The sequence below is a fragment of the Hyperolius riggenbachi genome, chromosome 4 (assembly GCF_040937935.1).
Source record: "Hyperolius riggenbachi isolate aHypRig1 chromosome 4, aHypRig1.pri, whole genome shotgun sequence".
NCBI lineage: Eukaryota > Metazoa > Chordata > Amphibia > Anura > Hyperoliidae > Hyperolius > Hyperolius riggenbachi.
In genome coordinates, this window is record NC_090649.1 from 373227930 (window position 1) to 373254877 (window position 26948).

General features: G+C 41.1%; 1 protein-coding gene across 7 annotated transcripts in view; it reads left to right on the forward strand.

Annotated features, from left to right (window-relative positions):
* The window catches only part of ADGRG6 (adhesion G protein-coupled receptor G6), a 236862-nt gene extending 214012 nt beyond the window's left edge, over nt 1-22850 (forward strand). For 6 of the 7 annotated variants that reach the window (XM_068232044.1, XM_068232047.1, XM_068232048.1 and 3 more), the window contains 5 exons: nt 601-709; nt 3852-4135; nt 7404-7505; nt 9220-9375; nt 18995-22850. In XM_068232044.1, coding sequence (XP_068088145.1) covers nt 601-709; nt 3852-4135; nt 7404-7505; nt 9220-9375; nt 18995-19173 — 830 coding nt within the window. In that variant the 3' untranslated portion in view covers nt 19174-22850. Of the gene's footprint in view, nt 1-600; nt 710-3851; nt 4136-7403; nt 7506-9219; nt 9376-16293; nt 16341-18994 lie in introns of all 7 variants that reach the window. The other variant, XM_068232049.1, reaches the window with a different exon arrangement.
* The last annotated feature ends 4098 nt before the right edge of the window (nt 22851-26948 follow it).

Consider the following 26948-nt stretch of genomic DNA (forward strand, 5'->3'; position numbering starts at 1 on the left):
ATTCTTTATAAAGGCATTCCCTGAAAAAGATTTATACAAAGATGCTGACCAGCCTCCTTGCTCGCTGCACACTTTTTTGGCAGTTGGACAGAGCAACTGCCATTCACTAAGTGCTTTTAAAAATAAAGAAAACCCTTAGAACCCCCATGAGAAGAGGGGCTAGTCCAAAATCTGTTGGTAATGTTAGATTTCTACTACTTACTGTACGTGACCGCAACATAGGAGAAAAGTAGTTTATGGCTCATTTTACTCTGAAAGAAACATACTTCTTTGTATATGTTTACATGTATTTTTAAATTTTCGTGACAGAGGTCCCTTAAGGACATTAAATGACAAAATTACTTGTGTAGCATTTTTGTATTTTTTTAAAGAAATTTTCTGAATTGCACTTTAACTTTGTGTTTCTGTGATATGAAGTTAGTAAAACCTAAGGAGATCTAAGCCTTTCTCAAACAATCATATAAAATATTTTGGTTGTGGTGTTTTATGACTTTTTTTGGGTAACTGTTTATAATATTTTTAATGTATGGCAAATGTATTGTGTAGTCACATGTAAAGCCTGTAGGGATAATTTTGCTCTACCATGGTGTTTTATTACAGGTGTACCTGCTATCGTGGTTGCCATTGTTTTAGCAAGTACACACAAGAATCTTGCATATGGAAGCAATTTGTATGGGAAGGATGCTGATGGAAATGGTGGTGATCCTTTGTAAGTGTTCAAACTTTAATACAATGATTATGTTTGCTAAATGTAAACTACAAAAAATAATTAAGGGCACTTGCAGTTATTTTATTAAAGGGGTTCTTTCGCGAAAAAAGTAGGCAGTTAAAAAATGTGACAGATGACAGGTTTTGAGCCAGTCCATCTTTTTAAGGGGGATTCTCAGGGCTTTCTTTGTTTTCAACAGCATTTCCTGAACAACAGTTTAACTGCCAAAATAGCAAGATACCAGCCGGCCTCCCTAATCACCTGCACACTATTATGTCAGTTAAATTTTGCAACTGTTGTGCAGGAAATGCTGTTGAAAACAAAGCCCTGAGAATCCCCCTTAAAAAGATGGACTGGCCAAAAACCTGTCATCTGTCAAATTTTTTAACTGCCTACTTTTTTCGCAAAAGGACTCCTTTAAAGAAAGCGTAGTAAGTTAATTTGTCTTAAATGTAGACTTTTAGGAACCTGTAAATTTTGCTATAGGAAAAAGCGTTTGTTGTGGTTTTCCTTGAGATTGTATACATCAGGAGGAGGCGCTTCTCAGGGCAGGCTGCATCAGATTGACTAACTGCATGGATGTGCAGAGCCTAAATATATTACACAATTTGCATTCAAAACAGATGCAACAAACTGGAGGATATTGTCTTGGAAGCCAATTTCTTTCTGTTCTCTTGAGATTGGTCACAGTTAGCTGTATCTGCATGAGCTTTCCTTCCTGCATCCAGGTCACTTAATTGTAGTTTGGGAAAACTACAAAAATATTCAGTCTGTACATAATGTTACATTATTAATTTTGTGTTTTATTGAGTCACATTTAAAGTGGAACTCCAAAATGTAATATTTATTTTAGAGCGGATAAGCTCTTGAACTAGAGGTATGGCTACAGCCACAGCAGCTGCCATGAGTACCAGGGGACCTAATCTATTTCTATTATACTTTTTTTTTGTCTCTCCTACCTCATAACATCCAGGTACTTTGATATAAATTGGGCAGCAGAGTTCAGGCAGAAAGTGTAGCTTTGTATTTGTGGAAATTATAAATACAGAGCCTGCATGGAAGCTGTGTTGAGTGTACATTTCTCCTCAACTGTAAATGTATCTTATAGAGTTGCTTGCCTTCAGGGAAACTGATCAGTTGGATTTTCTAGAAGCATATTTGGCAGAAATGTGCATCTGGGAAATCATGTGCTGTTCCTGCTCACTTCACAAACTGAAAAAAATCCAGCTGTAACTTACCTTGCAGGCAGTAAATATGCCAGCATCTCTGAAGCATTTTACAATGTTTATCAGGGTGAGGTAAGATTTTAGAGGAGCGCTTTTCAGCGTGATTGCCCTTGATCGGCAAATTGCTAAGGCGCAGTAAAACCCTATGAAAGTCATTCCACTACTCTGCTTGCAATTTGCATAAAACCCAAATGCAATGCTTGCAGCATTTTCAGATTTATTTGGATAGAAGGAATGCAGGCATTGCTTCAAATCGCTTCTAAAATCCTAGCATTCAGGATTTTCAGCTGGTACCAGCCCTAATTATGTCCTGTCCACAACAGAGTCATCATAATTCTATTCATGCTTGTTACTCCACATTTAGTATCTATGAAAACACATATTGGCCCATATGCAGTTCGCTTTTTCTCCTAAGTTTTCTCTTAGGTAAAAAATGTTTCATCTTCTCTTTAAAAAAAACTTTACAGCAAAAGTAGAAGAAAAGGTAGTGTCAAAATTATTTTGTGTATTTTCTTGCATGCTGGGGGTTTACAGAACATTTTATTGACAAGTTGTGAAAATATCAACTTGGAGAAAACTAAGGAGAAAAAATTAATTGCTTATGGGCCATTGACTTTAAGAAGACGACAAAGGAGAATGAAACATTCATACATTAAAGAGAACCCGAGGTGGGATTTAATGATGTTAGTGGGGCACAGAGGCTGGTTGTGCACACTATCACCAGCCTCTGTTGCCCTATGGTGTGCCCCCAGGACCCCCCTGCGCTCTGCTATCCCCAGCGCTGTGCTAGCGACACACAGTGTGTCGCCAGCAGGCTGTTTACATGTGACTGTCTGTCAGCGCCGCTCCCCCGCCTCCTCTGTATCGGCGCTACCCGCCCGCGTCCCTTCCCTCCCGCTGAATGGAGGAAAGGGACGCGGGCGGGTAGCGCCGATACAGAGGAGGCGGGGGAGCGGCGCTGACAGACATTCACATGTAAACAGCCTCGCTTGCATGGTGCTGGGTATAGCAGAGCACAGGTGGGTCCTGGGGCCACACCATAGGGCAACAGAGGCTGGTGATAGTGTGCACAACCAGCCTCTGTGCCCCACTAACATCATTCAATCCCACCTCAGGTTCTCTTTAAAAAATCATGCTGCATATTTCATTTTTGTGAAGGATTCTGATTTGTACTCTTGGAGCTTTCAGCATATTCATTTACTTTGGTGTAAATAAGGTTTATTGTTAAACATCTGCAGCTGCTTTAGTTATTTAGTGTATTTGGCAAAATACCAGAAATAGTCATACTTGAGGATGTGTGCTAAAGACCTCAAATCATGATTATTATTAATTCTTCTTACAAACACTGTATTCAAGTCAAAAACAAATTAGCCACAGGAGCACTATTTTTCATTTTGTCTTTACAGCACATGCATTCCTTTGTCAATGTTTAATACATGTTTAATGCATAATAAGTATATATGTTAGAACAAATTACATTGAGAATACATTTATTTTGCTCAGCACATTCCAATGCCTAATGCTTTAGGGCCGGTTCAGATGGGTGGCTTCCAGCTTCTCGTCTCGCGGTGTCTTCATCAGGGGCTTTCTGCACTGATTGTTGGCGTCCCGTCGTGATCAGGGTTTTACAGGGGACATGGAGACGCGGCAGTAAATCATCCCTAGAACAGCATGAGGCTTCTACGGTCAGCTGAAACGATACCATAAATCGGATGCGTAATCGACGGTAATCGCGCGATGTTAAATGCTCCCACTGACTTGAATGGAAACGTTTAACTGACGAGTCCGTGTGAACCAGCCCTTACAGAAATATACCCACTTCAAGTATATGCATTATTATATTGAAAAAATAAATCAGTAAGTATCGTATAAAGATATCAGTCAGTATATTCCTTTTCTCCTTTGCTTTATTGTAGCTGCTGGATAACTGATAACATAGTTTTCTACGTGACCTGTGTGGCCTACTTTGCGATTATGTTCTTGATGAATGTAGCCATGTTCATTGTGGTGATGGTACAGATTTGTGGAAGAAATGGAAAGAGGACGAATCGAAGCATTCGAGAGGAGGTCTTACGAAACATACGCAGTGTTGTCAGTCTCACATTCCTTCTGGGGATGACTTGGGGATTTGCTTTCTTTGCATGGGGCAAAGCAACTCTTACCTTCCTGTATTTGTTCACCATTTTCAACTCTCTGCAAGGTAAAACATGACTTAGGGTTATAAGGTATTTATTTGAATCTCCTTGCCTTTTTAGTATGAGTAATTGACACCAGCTAACACATAAAAATTACAACAGACTCCAATATCTAGCTTTAAAAAGTTCAGTAGATTTACACATATAACGTAAGAAACCCTTGTATAAACGTTCTACTTGGTCTCCCCAGAAAGCTCTGTCTCTCTTATGTACGGTAGTCTGAACAGCATGATGATGTAGAACCGAGCGGCTGCAGTGGTTCTGCTCCCTAAGCCTACTGTTAACTCTTTAAACTTTACTGGATCACACATCTGATAATCATTTTAAAACATATTTTTTTGCTGCAGAAGTTTGGTTGAAACAAGAATTTGTGCCATTTGAGCACTTTGCGTATTAAGCTGTTAGATGATGTTCCATGGTCTGTATTTAAAATAGAATGAATATAGCCTGAACCACATTGCTTATATCCTTAAACAATTCATTTATATCCCTAAACAACTCATTTATTTCTAAAGTTGGTCCTATAACTTAGTACATGTTAATTCTATGTATTAAATGCTCCTTATTCTGTACATGGAGTGGGAATGCTGCCACAATCTGAAATGAAGGGGAAAAAATATGGAGCTGGAATGATTGAAACAGTGGGCACAATTTACTAGGGCGTCTTCAGGCCAGAGATAATTGGAGCTCACTAGTTATGGGGCAAACCTGGTTTAAATGTATTATGTGCTATATGGTGACAAAAGCATGCAGCCCTCAGCTAGGCTATATCAGGCCATACCAAGTATTGCTGAAATATTAGTGCAATAGCAGATGGGTAACTGGCATCTTCTACACGCATTTGCAATGAGGTTTTATTTTAGTAAATCCCTATTTTTATAATAATTCCTATCTTTGTATAGCACTTTTCCCCTGTCGGACTCAAAGTGCTTGCACGGCAGCCACTATAGCAGGCAGTAGCACTGTTAGGGAGTCCTGCCCAAGAACTCCTTACTGAACATGTACTGGCTTACTGAGTAGGAAGAGCTAAGATTTAACCCAGGTTGCCTATGTCAGAGGTAGAGCCCTTAACCATTACACTATCCAGCCAATTAGGATTTTATTGTAACAAAAAAAATTGCTTTTAGAGTTTTAAAGAAGTATGAAGGCGCCAACCCGTTTATTCCTCTTACTTCCTATTTCCTTACAACTCTTCTTAACCACTTGATGTTTTGAGAACAGTACATCTGTGTCACCTGAGATGACTTTATGTAAGGGAAGCACAGTCATCCTATATAATAATGTCTAAGTGTCCCTGTGTTCATGTGGAAAATGAACACATGTGCGCACAGTTCAGCTGGCTCTAACAGCTTTGCGCTGTCCCTGCGGTTGCTAGGGCAAAGGGGACATGCAGTGCAGAGCTGGGAGGATGACGCGACGGAAGGCGGACTAAGGGGCCAGTGGGGGGCGAGCGTGTGTGTGCGGAGCATGTGAGGGGCGTGCGCAAGTCTGTGCACCGCTTTTTAGAGGACAGCCAGTGCGGGGGTCGCGGCCAGAGCCTAGCGCCTGTTTTTAAACGGGCCTTAGGCCTAGTAAAAACAAAAAAGTACACCATCTACTATCATGTAATCAGAAAGTATCTATGCCCTTAGACGGCATTGGTCTTTAGTGTTAGATCATTGAGTTATCATCCCTGTTAGCTGTGTTTTTGTACTACCTCCATAGTCTATGTTCACCCTGTGCCAAACTCTGATTCTCTGCTACACACAGCCTGCAATCTGTGCCAGTAGGCACAGTGCGTTCTAGAGTCTATTGACAATTACAGCTGCCTACAGTCTCTTGTAAGCAGTCTGTGTCCCTTATTCTCTGACAACATTCTTGTATGGCCTTCTGAGTTTTTGTCAGCAGTCTGTGTCTCTGTCTTTTATTGATCTGATCTTCCAGCAGTCCCTTCCAGCAGTCCCTGTGGCCCTCAGCAGGTACACAGCTTTCAAAGAAATGAAAAGATGAGCCACAGAAAGCTACACAGAGTTTGGAGTACACTACAAAGCTACACCATACTACTAGGAGTACCAGAATTTTAGCATACTTTTCATCACTTTCCATCACTTTCCATCAACTCTATCTGTTTTTCTCCTTTTCTCCTTTTGTTCCCAACACTTCCCTCTCCGCCAGTTAACGTTTACTTAGGTGCTTGTGACTAACAGACATCTTGTTTGCCTCATTGTCTTGATCTGTGTACAGATCCTACTGCACCCAATTCTTAACTCTTTATTCTGTAGAGAGGAACTTTATCCCAGGATTAAACTTCATGCTAATCTGTAGCTGAAATCCCTTTTTTCTATGAGAAATCTTTACCTTTTCTCAAATAGATCATCAGAGTAGTCTGTATGGCTGATATTGTGGTGAAAACCCTCCCACAGTGTCATGTCATGACCATGGTCCTGACATTTGTTGTCTGTGAACTTGCTTGCATTGTAGGAAATAACATTTTTTTCCAACTGCCAAGCAAGCAATATCTCTTTGTGCATCGAACTCTCAGAAACAAACATTCCGCACAGATCACCTAGCAGGACTGAAAGTGGAATTACAGTGAAAATAATGTAATAAGTGCTTCATTTTTACAATAATTATGTATAAATGATTTAATCAGTGTTTTCCCATTGTAAAATCTTTCCTCTCCCTGATTTACATTGCGACATTTACCACATGGTGCCTTTTTTCACTGTTGGCAGATGATGTCAGTAGAAGGAGATGCTGCTTGCTTTTTGGGCAGTTGGACCCAGCTGTAAACAGCTATTTCCCACAATGCAATGAGGTTCACAGACAGGAAACCGCATCCCACTGTGGGAGGGGTTTCACCACAACACCAGCCATACAGAGCCCCCTGATAAATCGTTTGTAAAAAGGAAAATATTTCTCATGGGAAAGGGGGTATCAGCTCCTGATTGGGATGAAGTTCAATTCTTGGTCACGGTTTCTCTTGAAGCTGTCACCATCAGTGATATATTTCAGAATGTAAATCAGGGAGAGAAAAGATTTTACAATGGGCAAACACTGACTAATCTATAAATTAATATTGTAAAAAATAAGCAGTTTTATTATGTTATTTTGACTGCAGTGCCTGTTTAAGTGGTTACCTAGTTCCATGGGTATAACATAATTAAATGTAATCACTTAGCACTGTAAGAGAAGATCTAAGCCTGTAGATGGTTTGTAATTTGTAGCACAAAAACTTCTCATAGTTTACGGAAATGGAATATTATTAACTAACGTGTAACCCATTTTTCATAGGTTTGTTTATATTTGTCTTCCACTGTGCATTGAAAGAAAATGTACAAAAACAATGGAGGCGGCATCTCTGCTGTGGGAAACTCCGCTTGCCAGATAATTCAGGTAAATGTAAATAATTTATTGGAATCAATAATGGATGAAATCCACACTTTTGAAATATTAATTCATGGAAAGCTATAGTATATTTCAAAGTGCCTGCATTGATGTGTGATCTAGAGTCCAAAAGTCTTAAGTTCCTAATGAACGTACCATTAAAGGAACAGGAGGATTTATCTGTGGCTGGTGAGGCTCCCTTGAAAGGAAAACGAAGTTAATATATAAATCTAGAAGACTAAATGAAACCATAAAATCAATGAATTTGGTGTTGAATGAAAGCCTTTAAAGATGACCAAGAGCAGTCTGAGTTCATCTGAATGATCTTCACAAATCAATGTTTATGAGCTTCTCAACCTGTATTTCCATCACTACACTTTAGTACTCCACAATTTTGATGTTAATAAACCAAGTATTTTAAAACTCCCTCCATAGTGGTCAGTTTCAAATTCCTCAGCAGAAAAAAATATAAAAGCTCCACATACTGTGTATGAGTTAAAAATAAAAAAATTAAAACACTTTCCTTCTTAAGTAAAAACACTTGTATATCTTGGCCCTGTGTAGACCACAGGGTCCTAGAAATCCACTACAGGTTTAAAGCGTGATTACCACTTTACCCCTTTAAGTGGTACAGGTGACAAAACCGGTCAAGAACGGTGAAGGGGTAGCAATGTATGTGTTCTGTTAAGATCAATCATGTACACATTGATTTGTGAAGTTCAAACTGAGTAAAGGCCCATACCCACTCTGGTCTGAAAACGGCTATGGCGGGTGATAACAACTGTCATGGCTGAGAATTGGGCAGTAAGACAAGCGTGGGTACAGTCGCTAAAGATATGGTATGTCTGATCTTTTGCGCTACCAGACACCCGATCGCATTGTCCTGGATGCTCCCCCCACCTGCCGGAAGCCGCTCTGTTGAACACTGGCCTTTGTCCCTCCACCCCCCCCAACATAGAAACATACGCACCTTCAGCCAGCGGCTTATGGCACATATGTACATCATCGGGGCTGCTCTGTTGCCTGGCAGAATTCAGTATCCGAACCCTTGGCTGACAGAGCTCAGCTGCTTATCCCCCTGTGGGTATGTAACTTAGAGACTGTTCTTTATCAGTCTTATGATAGATATATATATATCATAAAACTGATAAAGAACAGTCTCTAAGTTACATACCCACAGGAGGATAAGCAGCTGAGCTCTGTCAGCCAAGGGTTTGGGTACTGAATTCATGGAAATGCAATTGCCCAGTGAAATTTACTGTATTCAAATTGGTTAGGGTTGGGTGAGTGCAATTTACTTAAAAGGGTAAGGGGTCTAGGAGGGGACACCATGATGACCATTTCTTCAATACCAGACACCACATTGGCCCAGGGCTTCCTTGGCAACCAATATTCCAGAGCAAATTTTCTTGGCTAGGTTACTCCAACACATATTGCAAGAATATTATAACTATAAAAAAGAGGCTGTATCGTATTTCATTTACAGTAGCCTGCAGGATACTGCTCAAGTGCTCTAAACCTTTCAATTTTCTACTATCTGGAGTGCTTTCATGCCGTACAATAATAAAGAAAAACACTTATTATCCTTTGGCAGTGGCACCTCCAGCCTCAGGCTTGGTAGCTGAAAATGCTGTAGAATTGCATGTAACCTTTACTGAACCGTATTATCTTTGGTGTGCTTCCTTTTCCTAAATATTAATTCAAGTACAATGTTGCCTTCCAGACTGGAGTAAAACAGCCACTAATAACACAAAGAAGGTCAGCTCAGATAATCTGGGGAAATCCCTTTCCTCAAGTTCAATAGGCTCAAATTCTACATACTTGACATCCAAGTCAAAATCAAGTTCTAATCCTTTTGTTAAAAGAAACAGTAGCACAGGTATGTGTATTTCTTTATATTCTTTGTTTGTATTTCAAATTTTTCTTGATGTGGAGAAATGATTAAAATATAATGCAATAGTTAACACAGAATAAATAACATTACATGTATAGAAGATATTTAATAGGAAGTCAAACCTATTGTATGATAATCTGACAAGAAGCAAATTGAAATGGTCACATTATTTTTAAAGCAAACAATAGCAAAAAACGGTGATGTTACATTTCACTATTCATTGCTGCACATTGCAGAATATCACAGATAGAAACTTGAGCCTATATACCGATAGATAAGGGAAAGAAAAACAATCACTAATGTGCAGCAATGTTCATGCTTTAGCGCTCAACTGTATCACTTGATGTTGGAACATAATGTGGCCTGTGTTACCAACAAGTAGGTGGAAGAGTATTACAGCCCCTTATTGAAAACAATGGCCACAATTGGAGGTGAGAGGTTAAAACCAAGGTCAGCCTCCTAAGGGCCTGTACACACTGCTGCGCTTTTCAAATCGCATGCGTTTTTTAATCGCAAGGTCTTTTGAAAAATCATGAAAATCGTGAAGACCTGTACACACTGATGCAATGTGTTTTTTTCTATTTTCTTGAAGGCTTTGCGATTTAAAAAACGCAGAGCAAGCGCAGCAGTGTGTACAGGTCCTAAGTGAGAGAGACTTTCTTACACTGCGGAGGGCAAGCACTTATACATCCTGATTTACTTAAAGACAACTGTAATGAGAAGGATATGGAGGCTGACATATTTATTTCCTTTTAAGCAATACCAGTTGCCTGGCAGTCCTGCTGATAGCCATAGACCTGAACAAGCATTTGCAGAACAGCTGTTTCTGACATTATAGTCAGATCTGACAAGATTAGCTGCATGCTTGTTTTTGGTGTAATTCAGGCACTGCTGCAGCCAAATAGATCAGCAGGACTGCCAGGCAAATGGTATTGTTTAAAAGGAAATAAATATGGTCGCCTCCATATCCCTCTCATTAAAGTTTTCCTTTAAAGCACACATTACCTCAGGCATAGCACCCTAATTTAAGCACAAAGGTATGTTTATGCTGGATCCACATACCTCTGTGACTTGTCATTTCTTCTTCTTATTCCCCGCAACCCCCATAATCGCTACTCCAAAAAAGGTGACTTTTGGTCGAAGTCAAATTTTCAGACAGGAAGAGGCAGGCTTGCTGCAATGTTCTCCCTGATCACCCTCCTATGCCCTCCTCCTCTCTTCCTCATATGGGGAGGGAATGGGAGGGTGTTAGGAGGTAACATTGCAGTAAGCCTTCCTCTTACTGTCTGAAAATGTGACTTTAGCCAGTCACATTTTTTGCAAAGTGATTATGGCGGTTGGTGAGGCAGCGAGGAGAGGAACTTACAACGCTCAGATCCAGCATAAACAGACCTCTGTGCTTATCTCAGCAGCTTTGCCTTGGGTCATGTATCTTTCTACTAAACTTCACCATATGAGTTATTAATAATTAGGTGAAAACATTTGGGACTTTGGACCATATCAGACTAAATGCTTTAGTTGCTTTAAGCTCAATAAAAAAAACAACTTGTGTAATTACAGATGATAGTTTAACCACTTCACAACGGAGGGGTTTCACCCCTGAAGCACCAGCGCGATTTGTACTTTGCAGCGCTGCTTCTATTGATTTTTTTCAGTGATATGATTGGTTATTGGGGACTGGGGTCCCCATAACCAATCATTGCACTGCAGAGCGGGGGTGTGTGCGTGCGCACGCGGGGGCGCGCGATCGCGCGCTGCACGTTTGTTTACATTTTATTGTTATCAATGGAGATTGCTTCTGTTTGAAGCAGTCTCCATTGTGTCCGCAATCGGCGCGTCTAATTGGATTTAGGAACGCTTGTTCCTAACATCCAATTAGTCACCTGCTGTGCTGGCTGGCTGGAGTGTGCGCGCGAGGTCCCCGCCCACTCCCAGCCAGTAAACAAACAAGTGCGCCTTTCTCCGTCCCTGGGGGTGAAGCGGTGCGCAGAGGGACGGAGAAATTTAGCACTGGGGGGGTGAAGTGGTTAATATGCAGCAAATAATTTTTTTTTTAATAATAAATCCTAGATTTTTTTCAAGATTTTTAATTACAAGTGTTAGCATATGAGTACATTCACTAAAATGCAGCGTCAATTATTTTTTAACAGACACAGACAGACACAGAACATTTATATCGCGCTTTTCTCCTGGCGGACTCAAAGCGCCAGAGCTGCAGCAACTAGGACGCGCTCTATAGGCTGTAGCAGTGTTAGGGAGACTTTCCCAAGGTCTCCTACTGAAAAGGTGCTGGCTTAATGAACAGGCAGAGCCGAGATTCGAACCCAGGTCTCCTGTGTCAGAGGCAGAGCCCTTAACCATTACACTATCCAGCTACAGTTTTAGCATTGTTCACTCTGGTCTGCTTTGACCCGAGCAAGCTTGAATAATTTCCCCATCCAGTAGCGGACAACTGTTCAAGCCCGATTCCAGAATTTTTTTTAATGCATATTAAATAGTTGCAAGCTGCAACCTCTGTTGTATTTTTATTGCTGCCCCCATCTGAGAGTTCTGATCACTTCCTGTCTTGAAGTGGGGACGTCTCTTCAAAAGTAACAGTCTGTTAAAAAAAAAGTTTTAATTGTAACTGAGTGGGTAAGTTAGGACTCACAACTAGTCTTTGAGTTACACACTTCCTGTTTTTTTGATCTACCAGTTTTCTTGTTAAAGAGAACCTGAGGCGGGGTTCTTCCATCGCAATCCCCATACAGAGGCTGGGTCTGCCTATAGAGCCCAGCCTCTGTTGCTATTTAATTTCCTCCAAAGCCCCCCCTGCGCGCACTGTCAGACCCCATAAAACACAGCCACGCTGGTGACACACAGCGCGTCGCAGCCGGCTGTGCTTATCTCACTAATGTCAGTCTCCGCTCTCCCGCCTCCTGAATCGCTCCGGTCCCCGCCCACGTCCCTTCCCTCCCCGCTGATTGGAGGGAAGGGGCGGGGACCTGAGCGATTCAGGAGCCGGGGGAGCAGCCGAGACTGACGTTAGTGAGGTAAACACAGCCACATAGTGCGGCTGTGCTTTATGGGGTCTGGCTGAGCGCAGGGGGGTCTTTGGAGGAAACTAACTAGCAACAGAGGCTGGGCTCTATAGACAGACCCATCCTCTGTATGGGGATTGCGATGGAAGAACCCCGCCTCGGGTTCTCTTTAAAGCCACAAAGCTCATTGGTGATCCCAAATATGAAAAGCAATGGCCAATATCTCCAGTAGGGACAAAGACACAGGAGTCAACCCTCAAAATGTTCTAAACCTCTTTCCAGACCATTTAATTTAATAATACTAAATAACAAGGACTTCTGGAATTGGGCTCTAAAATATCCTGGCCAGGTTCATTTGATCAGTCAGACTCTTCTCTATTTTCGCAGTTTTTTGTCCAAGGATAATGTCCATAAAGAGTGTAAATAAAGTGTTAATAGTGTTAGTTGTTGGCAGTACATGAGGTTGGAGTGGGATATAATGCACTGCAAGCAAGAGTACTGCAGGTCTCCATAAATAATCTACTTTGCTCTCATCTTACATCACTCTAAAGGTGGCCATACACTGGGCGATTTGCTATCAGATTCGACCAACAGATAGATCCCTCTCTGATCGAATCTGATCAGAGAGGGATCGTATGGCCACCTTTACTGCAAACGGATTGTGAATCGATTTTAGCCTGAAACCGATCACAATCTGTGGAGCTGCCGCCCCCCCCCCCCCCCCCCCCGCATACATTACCTGCTCCGGCCGGCGCGAGTCCCCGCAACTTCTTATCCTCTCCGGCTACTGAACTTCCTGTCCAGGGGAAGTGTAAACAGTAGAGGTCGCTCTACTGTTTAAACTTCCTGCCGGGACAGGAAGTTCTGTGTAGCTCTGGAGCCCGAAGCGGAGAAGACCACCAGGGGACTCGTGCCGGCTGGAGCAGGTAATGTATTACTGCTGTATTGCGTCGGTCATCGGGCATTCGATCACTATGATCGGCCAGTGATGGTAATGATCACGTGATCAGGAGCCAATCGCAATGGCTCCTGATCACTGAGGGGAGATGTCAGCTGTCATATGACAGCTTAATCTCCCCTCTCGGATGCACACGATCGAGTCGGGAGGGAAAATGGCAGGTGGCATAAATCCTACACCGCATCAAAGTTAGGCAGCTACAAGTGCTGCGTAGGATTTACTGCACCAGGTCCCCACAAGGTTAAATTGAGAATGAGTATGAAAACATGTAAAGTTGGAATAATAATGCAAGACTTCAAGAAGAATCCATGGGGAAGCATACAATTAAGTTATCGTCTGATTAATTCATACTTCTCAAAATTGGTTGGTATAAATCAGACTTCACAGGAAGTAAAGTGAGACAAGATTGGGGCAGCACGGTGGCGTAGTGGTTAGCTCTCTCGCCTTGCAGCGCTGGGTCCCTGGTTCAAATCCCAGCCAGGGCACTATCTGCAAAGAGTTTGTATGTTCTCTCCGTGTCTGCGTGGGTTTCCTCCAGGCACTCCGGTTTCCTCCCACATTCCAAAAACATACGGATAAGTTAATTGGGTCCCCCTAAAATTGGCCCTAGACTACAGTACTTACACTACATAATATAGACATATGGCAATGGTAGGGATTAGATTGTGAGCTCCTTTGAGGGACAGTTAGTGACAAGATATATATATATATATATATATATATATATATATATATATATATGTATATATATGTATATATATATATATATATATATATATATATATATATATATATATATATATATATATATATATATATATATACAGTGGTGTGAAAAACTATTTGCCCCCTTCCTGATTTCTTAATCTTTTGCATGTTTGTCGCACTTAAATGTTTCTGCTCATCAAAAACCGTTAACTATTAGTCAAAGATAACATAATTGAACACAAAATGCAGTTTTAAATGATGGTTTTTATTATTTAGTGAGAAAAAAAACTCCAAATCTACGTGGCCATGTGTGAAAAAGTGATTGCCCCCCTTGTTAAAAAATAACTTAACTGTGGTTTATCACACCTGAGTTCAATTTCTGTAGTCACCCCCAGGCCTGATTACTGCCACACCTGTTTCAATCAAGAAATCACTTAAATAGTAGCTATCTGACACAAAGTAGACCAAAAGCACCTCAAACGCTAGACACCATGCCAAGATCCAAAGAAATTCAGGAACAAATGAAAACAAAGTACTGTAATTGAGATCTATCAGTCTGGTAAAAGTTATAAAGCCATTTCTAAAGCTTTGGGACTCCAGTGAACCACAGTGAGAGCCATTATCCACAAATGGCAAAAACATGGAACAGTGATGAACCTTCCCAGGAGTGGCCGGCCGACCAAAATTACTCCAAGAGCGCAGAGAAAACTCTGAGAGGCCACAAAAGACCCCAGGACAACATCTAAAGAACTGCAGGCCTCACTTGCCTCAATTGAGGTCAGTGTTCACGACTCCACCATAAGAAAGAGACTGGGCAAAAACGGCCTGCATGGCAGATATCCAAGGCGCAAACCACTTTAAAGCAAAAAGAACATTAAGGCTCGTCTCAATTTTGCTAAAAAAACATCTCAATGATTGCCAAGACTTTTGGCAAAATACCTTGTGGACCGACGAGACAAAAGTTGAACTTTTTGGAAGGTACGTGTCCCGTTACATCTGGCATAGAAGTAACACAGCATTTCAGCAAAAGAACATCATACCAACAGTAAAATATGGTGGTGGTAGTGTGATGGTCTGGGGTTGTTTTGCTGCTTCAGGACCTGGAAGGCTTGCTGTGATAGATGGAACCATGAATTCTACTGTCTACCAAAAAATCCTGAAGGAGAATGTCCGGCCATCTGTTCATCAACTCAAGCTGAAGCGATCTTGGGTGCTGCAGCAGGACAATGACCCAAAACACACCAGCAAATCCACCTCTGAATGGCTGAAGAAAAACAAAATGAAGACTTTGGAGTGGCCTAGTCAAAGTCCTGACCTGAATCCTATTGAGATGGTGTAGCATGACCTTAAAAAGGCGGTTCATGCTAGAAAACCCTCAAATAAAGCTGAATTACAACAATTCTGCAAAGATGAGTGGGCCAAAATTCCTCCAGAGCGCTGTAAAAGACTTGTTGCAAGTTATCGCAAACGCTTAATTGCAGTTATTGCTGCTAAAGGTGGCCCAAACAGTTATTAGGTTCAGGGGGCAATTTCTTTTTCACATAGGGCCATGTAGGTTTTGAGTTTTTTTTCTCACTAAATAATAAAAACCATCATTTAAAACTGCATTTTGTGTTCAGTTATGTTATCTTTGACTAATAGTTAACGGTTTTTGATGAGCAGAAACATTTAAGTGTGACAAACATGCAAAAGAATAAGAAATCAGGAAGGGGGCAAATAGTTTTTCACATCACTGTATATACATTGTACAGCACTGCATAATATGTTGGCGCTATATAAATACTAAATAATAATCAAAAAAATAATAATAATGATCACGTAATGGTAATCAACCAATCAGAGAAGTAAAATCTGATAACCTAATAAAAAAAACATATTTTTCAAGCTTTTTGGATGTAATTTGTTTTCTTTTATTTGTTTAACTCTCTGGAAATACTATAATTCTGCTTCTTCTAGAAATCCTCATTTATCTGGAAAAATAAACCGTATCAAACTCAGCGGATATCATAACATATAAATGTTGTCCATGGTTAAACTTACTAAACAGTGCTAAAATGCAGTTTGCTCTGTTCTGTTTTTTTTTTATTGTATTTTATTTGTACAGAAGGTATATTATTAGAGTGACATTCCTGTTTACCTAATTTGCACCTTGTGGTTTGCTCTGATGTCTACTCCTTTTAAAAGAATGTAACGCAATATTCAATGTTTGTGGCATAGATAATGGCTTCTAAGAGCATCCATTAAGAAAAGTTGGAATCAGCCAGGTAAATATTCCTCAAAGGTTGGTTGGATGCATGACCTTTCCAAAAATGGGCTCTGGGCACTTTTGCATGCACTCACATGGGAGAAGGCATTCTCCACTTGAAACTTCCAGTCATTCTGCTGCTTCATCTTGCGGGATTCCTTTCAGCTTTCATCAGCATGCCAGTGGTACTCATTGCTTGGTTTCTGGAGATTCGGATAGACTTTTTCTCTCTTCTATATCTCTCTCCAACATGGCAAGTTACTGGGCTTCCATGACCGCTAAATCAGTCTTCTGTGCATAATTCAGTTGAGACCACATTTCTGATATATACTTCAATGTAATTATCATGTTACATTGACACTGGACACTTTAATCAGAAGGAAACATTTAAAAGCCAGGCTCAAATTAAAGCCCAACGTCAAACAAAGCTTACATTTTAATTTGTTTCTGGATCCAAAACATGGTTAAAACCTTTCTCTGTTGAAAAGTATTGTCCTAACCTGTTATCAGGATAGGGTACATAGGTAATCTGCACAATAGGAGGCGGGAATGTAAGAAAAAGTTAAAACCTCTAACTCTAATATCTTAGTCCATAGCAAGAAAGTAATAGTCGCTCTGGAAGAGACAGTCTTCCTTATGTTTAACTGCACCAACAACAATAAACAACTTATTGACAATAGCTATACGATGGGAGCTTTTGCTCTCCCTGACTCTGGATGCGGTTCTTTGCTTTTCTTTTCATACGGTGGCATGATAACCTGACTTGACAAGTTAATCTGGTGCAATGATCTGGAACATTGAACTTTCTGTCCTGCTGTTGCTTATCATATTATCTTTGTACTATGTGTTATTTACACACGGGTTGTTGTCATCATAGTCCTGATAATAATACACCAACTAACTCAAGGTAAAAGTTTTTTGCTACATTATTATGTTTAAAAATATTTATGCATACGTACAAATGTCAGAGGCCTTTGCTTGATGCACTAAAGTATTTTTAGTAGTAAGCTGTGTAGTAATTGGCCATAGGAAGGGAGCTGTCTTTTTTAGTGCATATGCAAGGCTGGGAACTAAAAGTCTACATGATTAGAAGTTGGCCGGTCTATAGCGCCCAGAGCTAAATCCTTTGATGTTGCCTGAACTTAAAGAGGAACTCCAGTGAAAATAATGTAATAAAAAAGTGCTTCATTTTTACAATAATTCTGTATAAATGATTTAGTCTGTGTTTGGTCATTGTAAAATCTTTCCTCTCCCCGATTTACATTCTGACATTTATTATATGGTGACATTTTTACTGTGGGCAGGTTATGTAGCTGCTGCTAGCTGTTTTGGCTGTTGGAGACAGCTGTAAACAGCTAATTCCTGTCTGTGAACCTTGTTACATTGTAACAAACTGCCAAAAGTAGTGCGATCCCAGAGCTTCTTGTGAAAGGGGTTTCAGCACAAAATCAGTCATACAGCGCCCCCTGATGGTCTGTTTGTGAAAAGCAATATATTTCTCATGTAAAAGGGGGTATCAGCTACTGATTGGGATAAAGTTCAATTCTTGGTTGGAGTTTCTCTTTAAAGTAACTGGCCAATTTTGATTGAATGCTGGAGACACAAAATTCCCTAAAAATCAAGGTTGGGCAAATACATGCACGCACATACGCACACTTCCAGTTTATATAGAACAATATAAAATCTCATATTATTGGTACAGTTTTCGTTAATCAAGCTGTTTAAAAACAATATTTGTCATACTGTACCCTTCTTAGGGTTATGGCCCACTAGAACATTTATAGCTGTGTTTCAATATCGTCAGCGATCCTGAAATGCTAGTCTAAGGAAAGTGATTGGAGGTCAGCCCAAAGGAGCGATTGGAGTTTGCCAAAATCACAGTTGTGAGTCCTGCAACATTTTTTGATTGATTTACTGGAGGAAAGCAGGATTCACATTTGTTTTCCTTTAAAGCACTTCAGAAATGACTACAAAATCCCTCTCAGCCTTTTGAGAGCGATTTGCAAATGCAAGTGGGCGCCCGAACTAAAGGAGTTAATTTTTTAGCTGAAGCTCCTTTTAATTGTTGAATTCTAGATGTGGTGGAAATGTCACATATACATCCTGTGCTGAAACTAAAATGGCTTTGGGCAATGTCAGCATCCATAGCTATGGAATCCTAAGTACACTAAGGACCAATGTACACAAACTGTGGTACCAACACATCAGTCTCATAAAGCATTTGTAATGCATTAGCTGTTTTCAAAAACACCACACTAGAATATGCTGCATCCAGAAAGCTGCAACCCCCCCCCCCCCCCCCCAGCTTAAACACGTCTGGTCCAGCTGTGTACACAAGCAACTACAGTTCTCATGGATTCCCATTCATACACAAGCATTAAAGCAGCATTTTTAAATAGCTTAATTCCCAACACAAGCACATGCGCTCTTGTAGTGTATACATCCAGTTCTGTAAAACATTTACATTTAATTTATTCTTGTTTCTTTAATTAAAAATGATGCATTTTTATTAATTTTAGCACAAGCTTCACTTTATGCAGTTTTTATTTTTCGTTTGAAGCATTTTTTTATTTTTTTATTTTTTTTTTTAGAAAAAGCACATAGACTTCCAAAGGAGCTTTTGTAAATTTTCTTTACAAGTGAAATACTTATTTGTATTATGAATTTTTTCAGTTTACATATTTGGGGACAGACCTTCAGTCAAGTTTACACCCGTGGATGGAGAACAGACATCAATTCTTCCAGTTCAACATGTTTTTGACAAAGTCAAGGACTACTGTCACCCACACTCAGATAACTTCTACAAGAACATCATCATGTCAGATTCTTTCAGCCACAGCACCAAATTCTAAGACCCAAATGGAAATAACAGCTGCGAAATTCAAGCTTTATGTCAAACTTAAAAGGGAACATAAAGGCAAATAATGGCAATCACTGGAACTTCCTTCAAAAGACTGAAGATTTCCATTGGATGAAAAAAATATTTTTCAGTAGTTAATGTGGATTCTTAGTAGCTCATTCAGGGCAACATTCCATCCCCATGGATTAAACTATGAGAGAACACACCACATAATGTGAAAAGTGACTGTTTTTATTGTCTTATTTCTGTAAACATCAAAACCAAAAAACTTACTTGGATCGTTTTACAATTTTGTGCAACATGAAAATATGTAAGTGAGTAAAAAATGTAAAATCTAGCCATTTTGATTAGTCCAGGTGTCAGCATGCAGATATGACGGGGTAGAAAGATATAGACAGAATGAATACAAATACAGTTGATTCACCTATGATATGTATGGAGATCTACAGGATTTAGGAGTCGATCAGAATTTGTCAAGTATAGTTTTGGTATATAAAAAAAAATCACATTACAATACAACATGTGGGCACAGATAGTATTTTAAAATTATAATAAAAAAAAACTATACTGTATAAATATAAGTGAATTATAAATTGCTTGCAAAACATCTACTTTCAATATAGAAAGCATAAGTAAGGCCTTCAACTTTCACTGTTGCAAACAAAGGTTAACAACACTACTAAATTCATTTATGGCTAAACTGTATATATAAAATTTAGCCTTTTTTTATTTAAAACTGCTTTATATAAAGTTGGACTTTTTAAGTACACAGATCTCATGTTCTCTATTGACAAATATTTGTCCCAAAACCTGTTTAAAGTATTTCCTCATATTTATTTATATTTTATTGTTTTTAACTGTGAAAAGCTATGTAAATTGACAGCTATACACACTTGATACGCACTTTGATAAACACATTGCAAAAGAGAATATCCACCATTTGCTCATTTAAAGTAATGCTTTTTGACTATTACTTGTAATTTAGCACAATGAATACTTAAATTACAATGGCAAACTCTTATTTAATATCATATATACAATTTTCAGAGTAAATATATATATATATTTATGCTTGATATGATGCTTTCAGAAAAGATATGCTGTTTTGAGTCAAATTTCCACTTCATGAAAGTTTTTTGTTTTTATTTTATCATGATTTTGAACATTTTGTTGCCCTATAACTTGAAAGTGCAGATACTTCTGTGGGATCCCTTTAAGGTACCGTAGACATAGTGCACAAGATGCCTAACATAGTATAAATGAATTCCCATGTCTACGGGCCAGTGCAGCTCACCTCCCCAGAAGCCTCAGGTCATCAGTATCAGTTTCAGTCTCCGGCTCTTTCAGTCCAGTCTATCAGTTTCATTTCAGGCTCCAGCTCTTGCTGGCATCCAAATGGCTCACTGAGCACCACTATAACCATAATTCACATTACGGCCTATGGTGATGCCGAAATTAGCTGTCCTGGTGCAGGGAGCTGAGCAGCTCATTCTGTTCTATAGAGAGGAGAGGTGGAAATATAAGAAAGTGGCAACCTGTTGCAGAAGTTTTAAAGGAAATTCTCAAAGGAACACTACCAGTTGGTTAAGAGTAACCCCTCTCACTGCATCAGTGGAGAGGAGGCTAACCATGTTGAGGGACTCCTGTATATACAGTTAAGATTTCCAGCCAAGATGATCAGAAATTATCTTATCGGGTGTAGAAAGTCTAAAGTGTGTACATCGCTTTAAAGTGTACTTCCATGAGAGACTTCAAAAACAGGGCTTTCTTTCAGGGTAGGAACACTTTGGGGCTGTCGTATTTACAGAAGTGATGCAATGTTTCCATGAGCCTAAGACACACAAATTATTAAAATCTTGCTTCATTTTTTTGTACTGTACACCATGTAAAGCAGTTCAGACAGTCTCAGCTCATAATAGTTACCTTTTAAGTAAATGTCACTAAAAATACAAGCTAGGTGTCACGGGATATTACACATTTTTGGAAAATGCTTTCTCAGGCCTCCAGCAACAGTAGATTGACTTACAGGCATAACACGTAACAAACGTTTGTTGTCTTTTCATTAGCAGCGAAGGAATACGATTAAGTAATGTAAAAGAAGACATGTCCTTTGAGAGAGTTAACACCCTTAGGAGTATTATGTCTGAAAACTCAGTTCTGCACCAAACTTATGTAATGCATTTTTAAATGATGTACTATGTGTATTTTAAGTATATTTAATATTGCAGTATCTTTTCTTGTACATTCAAGAATATTCAAAAAGTAATGTGAAATGTTTCACTGCTGTGTGATTATTTCAAAGATTGAGAATTTTATGATCTATTCCAAATATTTTGATACGCAAAATTATATTTATAAGAATTCTACAGTTACTTTAAAGAGATGTCCATCCAGACAGTCTGAGTTACAGGTGTAAGGAGACACATAAATGTAAGTCTTACAATAAATCCATTGTGCCTACCTTTCTCCCAGTATTTTCCCCCATGCTAATTATGTGTGCTTGGCTATCACTGAACAATGTGTGTGTATGTTATTTACATAAGACAATGCATGCTTACCAGCTATAAATCTTTGTCAGTTGCTTGTGCCTTGTTTTGGTGTACTGCTTCCTACCCGCCATATCTTATGCCTTACACCTCCAATTTGCCCACACATATGTTTTTCATAGTTTAGCAGTCCTGCCCACTTTCTTCACATGCATGAACACAAGGTTAATGCCTTCTCCAAGTCTTTGGGAAAGGTGAGACAAGGGTGTGTTAGTAGGGTCACATCCCCAAAAGCTACTGCAAAAAAGCCATATTGTATTGTAATGCAAGAGAACAATCAGGGTACAGGCCAGTAGTGCTTTCTCATTGGAAATGTTTTTTTTTTACCCATTTAAGATCCAGAAAAAAAAATGCAAGCAGAAAGGAGGGGAATCACTGGTTCCATTGATAATACACTTTCATTCTGTAATCAGGTGTGCAAATTACCTTAGTAGAGCAGGCTAGACATGAAAGGCCAACCATGTAATATTTACAGTTGTATGTCTCCTGACCTATATCCAAAACACAGAGCTCTTCTTTCATTATGAAAAGGGAGAAACGTTTAGGAAAACATTGTTACTTATAATTTGACAGTGTACTTGTATATATTGCTACGTTTTAATGTTGTTGTATTTGGTTTTTTTTTACTACCATGTAGTAGAATTTTAACTATTAATTTTCATCTTGTTTTATTTCCTTAATAGTGGCACTATTAGCATTAGTCAGTAACTTCTGAGCTTCCAAACTGACTTGTGTATCATTCTTTTGTATATGGTATAATTATTTTTTAGAGCTAATATTGCTGTATTATGTTACAATAGCCTCAGTAAGACATCTGCTGTAGTTATTGTGGCCTTCCATGTACATATTTATTTATTTGTTTGAATGTGTCAGATTGTATTTTGTTGCTTTCAGCTGTACCATATACATATAGGATATTCTCATATTGCAATTCTGAAGAATAAAGCAGATTGTGGCATTTAGATAGATTGCAGAGATTTGGTAAAGTAGCGCGTACCACAAGTGCCTTTCACTGTATCCATGGAAATTGCAGTGTGGATTATTTCTTCATTTAAGTAATTGGATGTAAAGCTTGTATAAATACAAAAGATTGATATTTTAAAATAAAAATCATTTGTTCAAATTGTTGTTCATCTCAGTATTTTATATAGCTGCACTGTTTCATCTGTGACTATAAACATTTCCAGTAGGCTGATATTAGGTTGTTGGTAATCAAAAAAGTATATAAATTCAGAGAAAAATAAACCTGGTAATATGGGGCCTCTCAAAGGTTAAATAGGAAAAAAATAATTATAATTCACAGATGAAGTGAAGAACTTCCAGCTTGGCTACTCACATCCCCTTTCCCCTTCAAGTTGGTGCAAAGGCACACCTCTTTACTGTGACCTGACAGCCATAAAATGCTATTAAAGGGAATCTGAAGTGAAGTAGATATGGAGGCTAACATATTTAATTCCTTTTAAAGAATGCAGATTGCCTGGCTGTTCTGCTAATCATCTGCCTCTAATACTTATAGCCATAGACCCTGAACAAGCATGAAGATCAGATTTTCTGACCCAAGTCTGACCCAATTAGCTGAATGCTTGTTTCTGGTGTGTGATTTAGACATTACTGGAGGCAAATAATTTAGAAGGATGCAAGGCAACTGGTATTGTTTAACCATTTAAGCCTTTTGGACATAGATGCTACGTCCAAAAGGCTGGTGCCGCACTGCTGCGCGTGCTCCTATGCCGCCTACTGTTAGCCCGGAGATCAATGAATGGGAACACAGTTCCCATTCATTGATCAAAGTCCCCATTAGAAAGACCGACCGACTCTATGGAGAAGCCACAATGTTTTGTTTTGTTTTTTTTTTAATTCAAAAATTTTTTATTGAAGTATTTTTAACATACACACTTTGACAATTTAAGCAAACATATATTGCAGTTTAGAACACAGTCACAGTTAACTTAAGCTTATAGACATGGAGGATAACATACTCTTAAGCATATGCTTCTGGCCTTGCCAACACACAGTAGAGTCTTGACAGCAATCCTCCGGTAAGGAAAGTTCCTCAGCCAGTTATGCCAAGCAGTGGTGCTCACCGCCAGGTCGTGATCACGCTTACGCGTGGATTCACGACCATTTTGACGCATTCCGCCTCGGACACGAAAATCCGTGAATAGATTTTCAACCACGAAAATCTACTTCGGCTTCGCGTGAATGCGGACAGAAATCCGCATTCACGCTCGTGAAACCCGGGGCTGAAGTCGTGGTTTGCGGAAATGCGTCAAACTATGCGGAAGTGACACATTGCAGGCCAATCAGAGTGCCCCAGCCAGGCCCTAGCGACCAATCACAGGAGGGGAGCTATGCCCTCCCCTCCTGAATATAAAGCGGCGGCCATGATGGAAAAGCTCTGTCCTTGCTACTAGACTGTGGTGCTGAGAGGATTATCTCCAGGCCATTGTTGTTTGAGCAAGTGCATTTATTGTGTTAAAAATAAAGTGTTTTTTTTGCTAACACTGCTCTTATACTGTACACAGTTAGCTAGTTAGTGAGTGATTGCTGTAGTTAGTTGTAGTCAGTGTAGTGTAGTGGGAGTGTGGGAGTCTAGTGATTATTTAACTGTGTGTAGTGCTGTGCAGGCAGGTTCAGTGCTGCAGTGTAGTGGGAGTGGGGATTATCTGTGTGTAGAGTGCAGGCAGGCAGGTTAGTGCAGCTGCAGTGTTCACTTGTATATTCCAGTGACAGTTATACACTTATACTATTTGCAGGCAGCCAGTCACACCGCCGGCGCCGCCACTCTCTGCCAGCGCTGTTCATTCATTCTGTCAGTGACCTTGTGCCGTGCCCAGTGCCCACTGCTCGCTCGCTCGCTGGCATATGAGCATCTCATTACACAGTGTGACATCCTTGTGTGCCCACTGCATCCTTCAGTGACCTAGTTGTATATCCAGTGCCCACTGCTGTGCCCACTGCATCCTTCAGTGACCTTGTACTGTGGCCACTGCATCCTTCAGTGACCTAGTTGTATATCCAGTGCCCACTGCTGTGCACACTACATCCTTCAGTGACCTTGTACTTTGGCCACTGCATCCTTCAGTGACCTAGTTGTATATCCAGTGCCCACTGCTGTGCCCACTGCATCCTTCAGTGACCTTGTACTGTGGCCACTGCATCCTTCAGTGACCTTGTACTGTGCCCACTGCATCCTTCAGTGACCTTGTACTGTGCCCACTGCATCCTTCAGGGACCTAGTTGTATATCCAGTGCCCACTGCTGTGCCCACTGCATCCTTCAGTGACCTTGTACTGTGGCCACTACATCCTTCAGTGACCTAGTTGTATATCCAGTGCCCACTGCTGTGCCCACTGCATCCTTCAGTGACCTTGTACTGTGCCCACTGCATCCTTCAGTGACCTTGTACTGTGCCCACTGCATCCTTCAGTGACCTAGTTGTATATCCAGTGCCCACTGCTGTGCCCACTGCATCCTTCAGTGACCTTGTACTGTGGCCACTGCATCCTTCAGTGACCTTGTGCTGTGCCCACTGCATCCTTCAGTGACCTTGTACTGTGCCCACTGCATCCAGTGATTCATTACTAGCAACATGTCTGGCAGGGTTTCGCGGGGTGAGAGGAAAGGGAGTTCAATTGCCTCAGCCACTTCTGGGACTGCTCCACGTCCAGGGAGAGGACGCCCAGCTGTACGTGGTCGTGATGCAGCAGAAAAGGGGGCAGCAAAGCCTGGGCCGAGTCAGCGGACGCCATTGTCCAAATATTTTAAAGTTTCTGGTCCCCGTGTGGTGGTTGAGCAAATGGAACCTGACGTACTCATGGACATCATGACTTCCTCCCAGACCTCTACTGTGAGCACCACTCCAAGCAGTAGCAGCAGCAGCCAACATCCCACGCTTGTTGTGACATCCACCCCAGCACCCACTGGTCAGCAGCCCTCCCAGGATGACAGCGTTCTGTCCCTCAGTCCGGCATCTGGGAACCTGCTGATGCAAGAAGCACAGGACTTACTGGGGACTGATGTGGCAGAGATTGAGATCGGGCCACAATCACAAGCGTTGTTGAGTTCTGGTGATGAAGAAGAGGGGTCTGTGTCTGGGGATGTAGAGACAGAAGAGGAGGCGGGGGAGTCAGAGGAAGAGCTGGATTATGATGATGCTGCTGATGATGACGTTGTGGACCCTAACTATGTGCAGCCTGCTGAGTCCGTGGAAGAATGGTCAGAGCAGGATGACGAGTCACCTCGGCCTAGGCAAGGATATCGCCATATGTCAGGCAGGGGCAGGGGCATCGGCAGCAGTGGGCGTGGAGGAAGTAGACAGGACACTGCTTCAGCCGGCACCACCACCATGCAACCCCCGGCAACTACTACCACACATTGCTCCGCTGCACCCTCTGCTAGTGGGGGCCGCAGTAAATTAAAGTCACCAGTGTGGGATTGCTTTGAGGAATGTACTGATGACAAAAGGTATGCGGTGTGCAGGTTATGCAGCAAAAGATTGAGCCGTGGGAAAAGTCTGAGCAAGATGGGTACCTCATCCCTCCAGGGCCACCTGAGAAGCCGCCACTGCCGCGAGTATGCGGACTTTAAGAGGAAGCAGGCACTGCTGGCAGGGGTTCCTGAGAGCAGAAGGCCCACCAGCGCAGCAGCATCCTCCCTCCCTCAGGGTCGTGAATCCCCCACAGCAGCAGCAGTAGTAGCACGCAAGCGCTCTTCCACCTCGGCTGCTCAGGACACAGACATTGAGGCTGGCAGCCAGTGTTCGTCTCTCTCCTCTGCCTCCCCTGCATCCCAGCGTCGTCAGACCCTGCTGAGCGACACCTTTCAGGGTCTGACCAAGCCTCTGCCTCCAAGCCACAGGCGGATCCGCAAACTAAATGGCTTGCTGGCCCGGGCCATGGCATCACAGCTGCTTCCCTACTCCCTGGTGCAGGAGGGAAGCGCCATGCGGACGCTGCTCCAATTTGGCATCCCCGAGTGGCAAGTCCCCAGTCGCCACTATTTCAGCAGGAGCGCGATCCCAGCACTCCACAAGTTTGCGGTGGAAAACGTGGCCCGTTCCCTGGACTACTCTGTGGGCAAGCGGGTCCACGTGACCATGGACTCGTGGAGTAGCAGATTTGGGACAGGTCGCTACCTGTCCTTTACGGCCCACTGGGTGACACTGATGGAAGGGAGGGAGGACAAGAGCGCATCAGCCCAGCTAGTGGTGCCACCACGC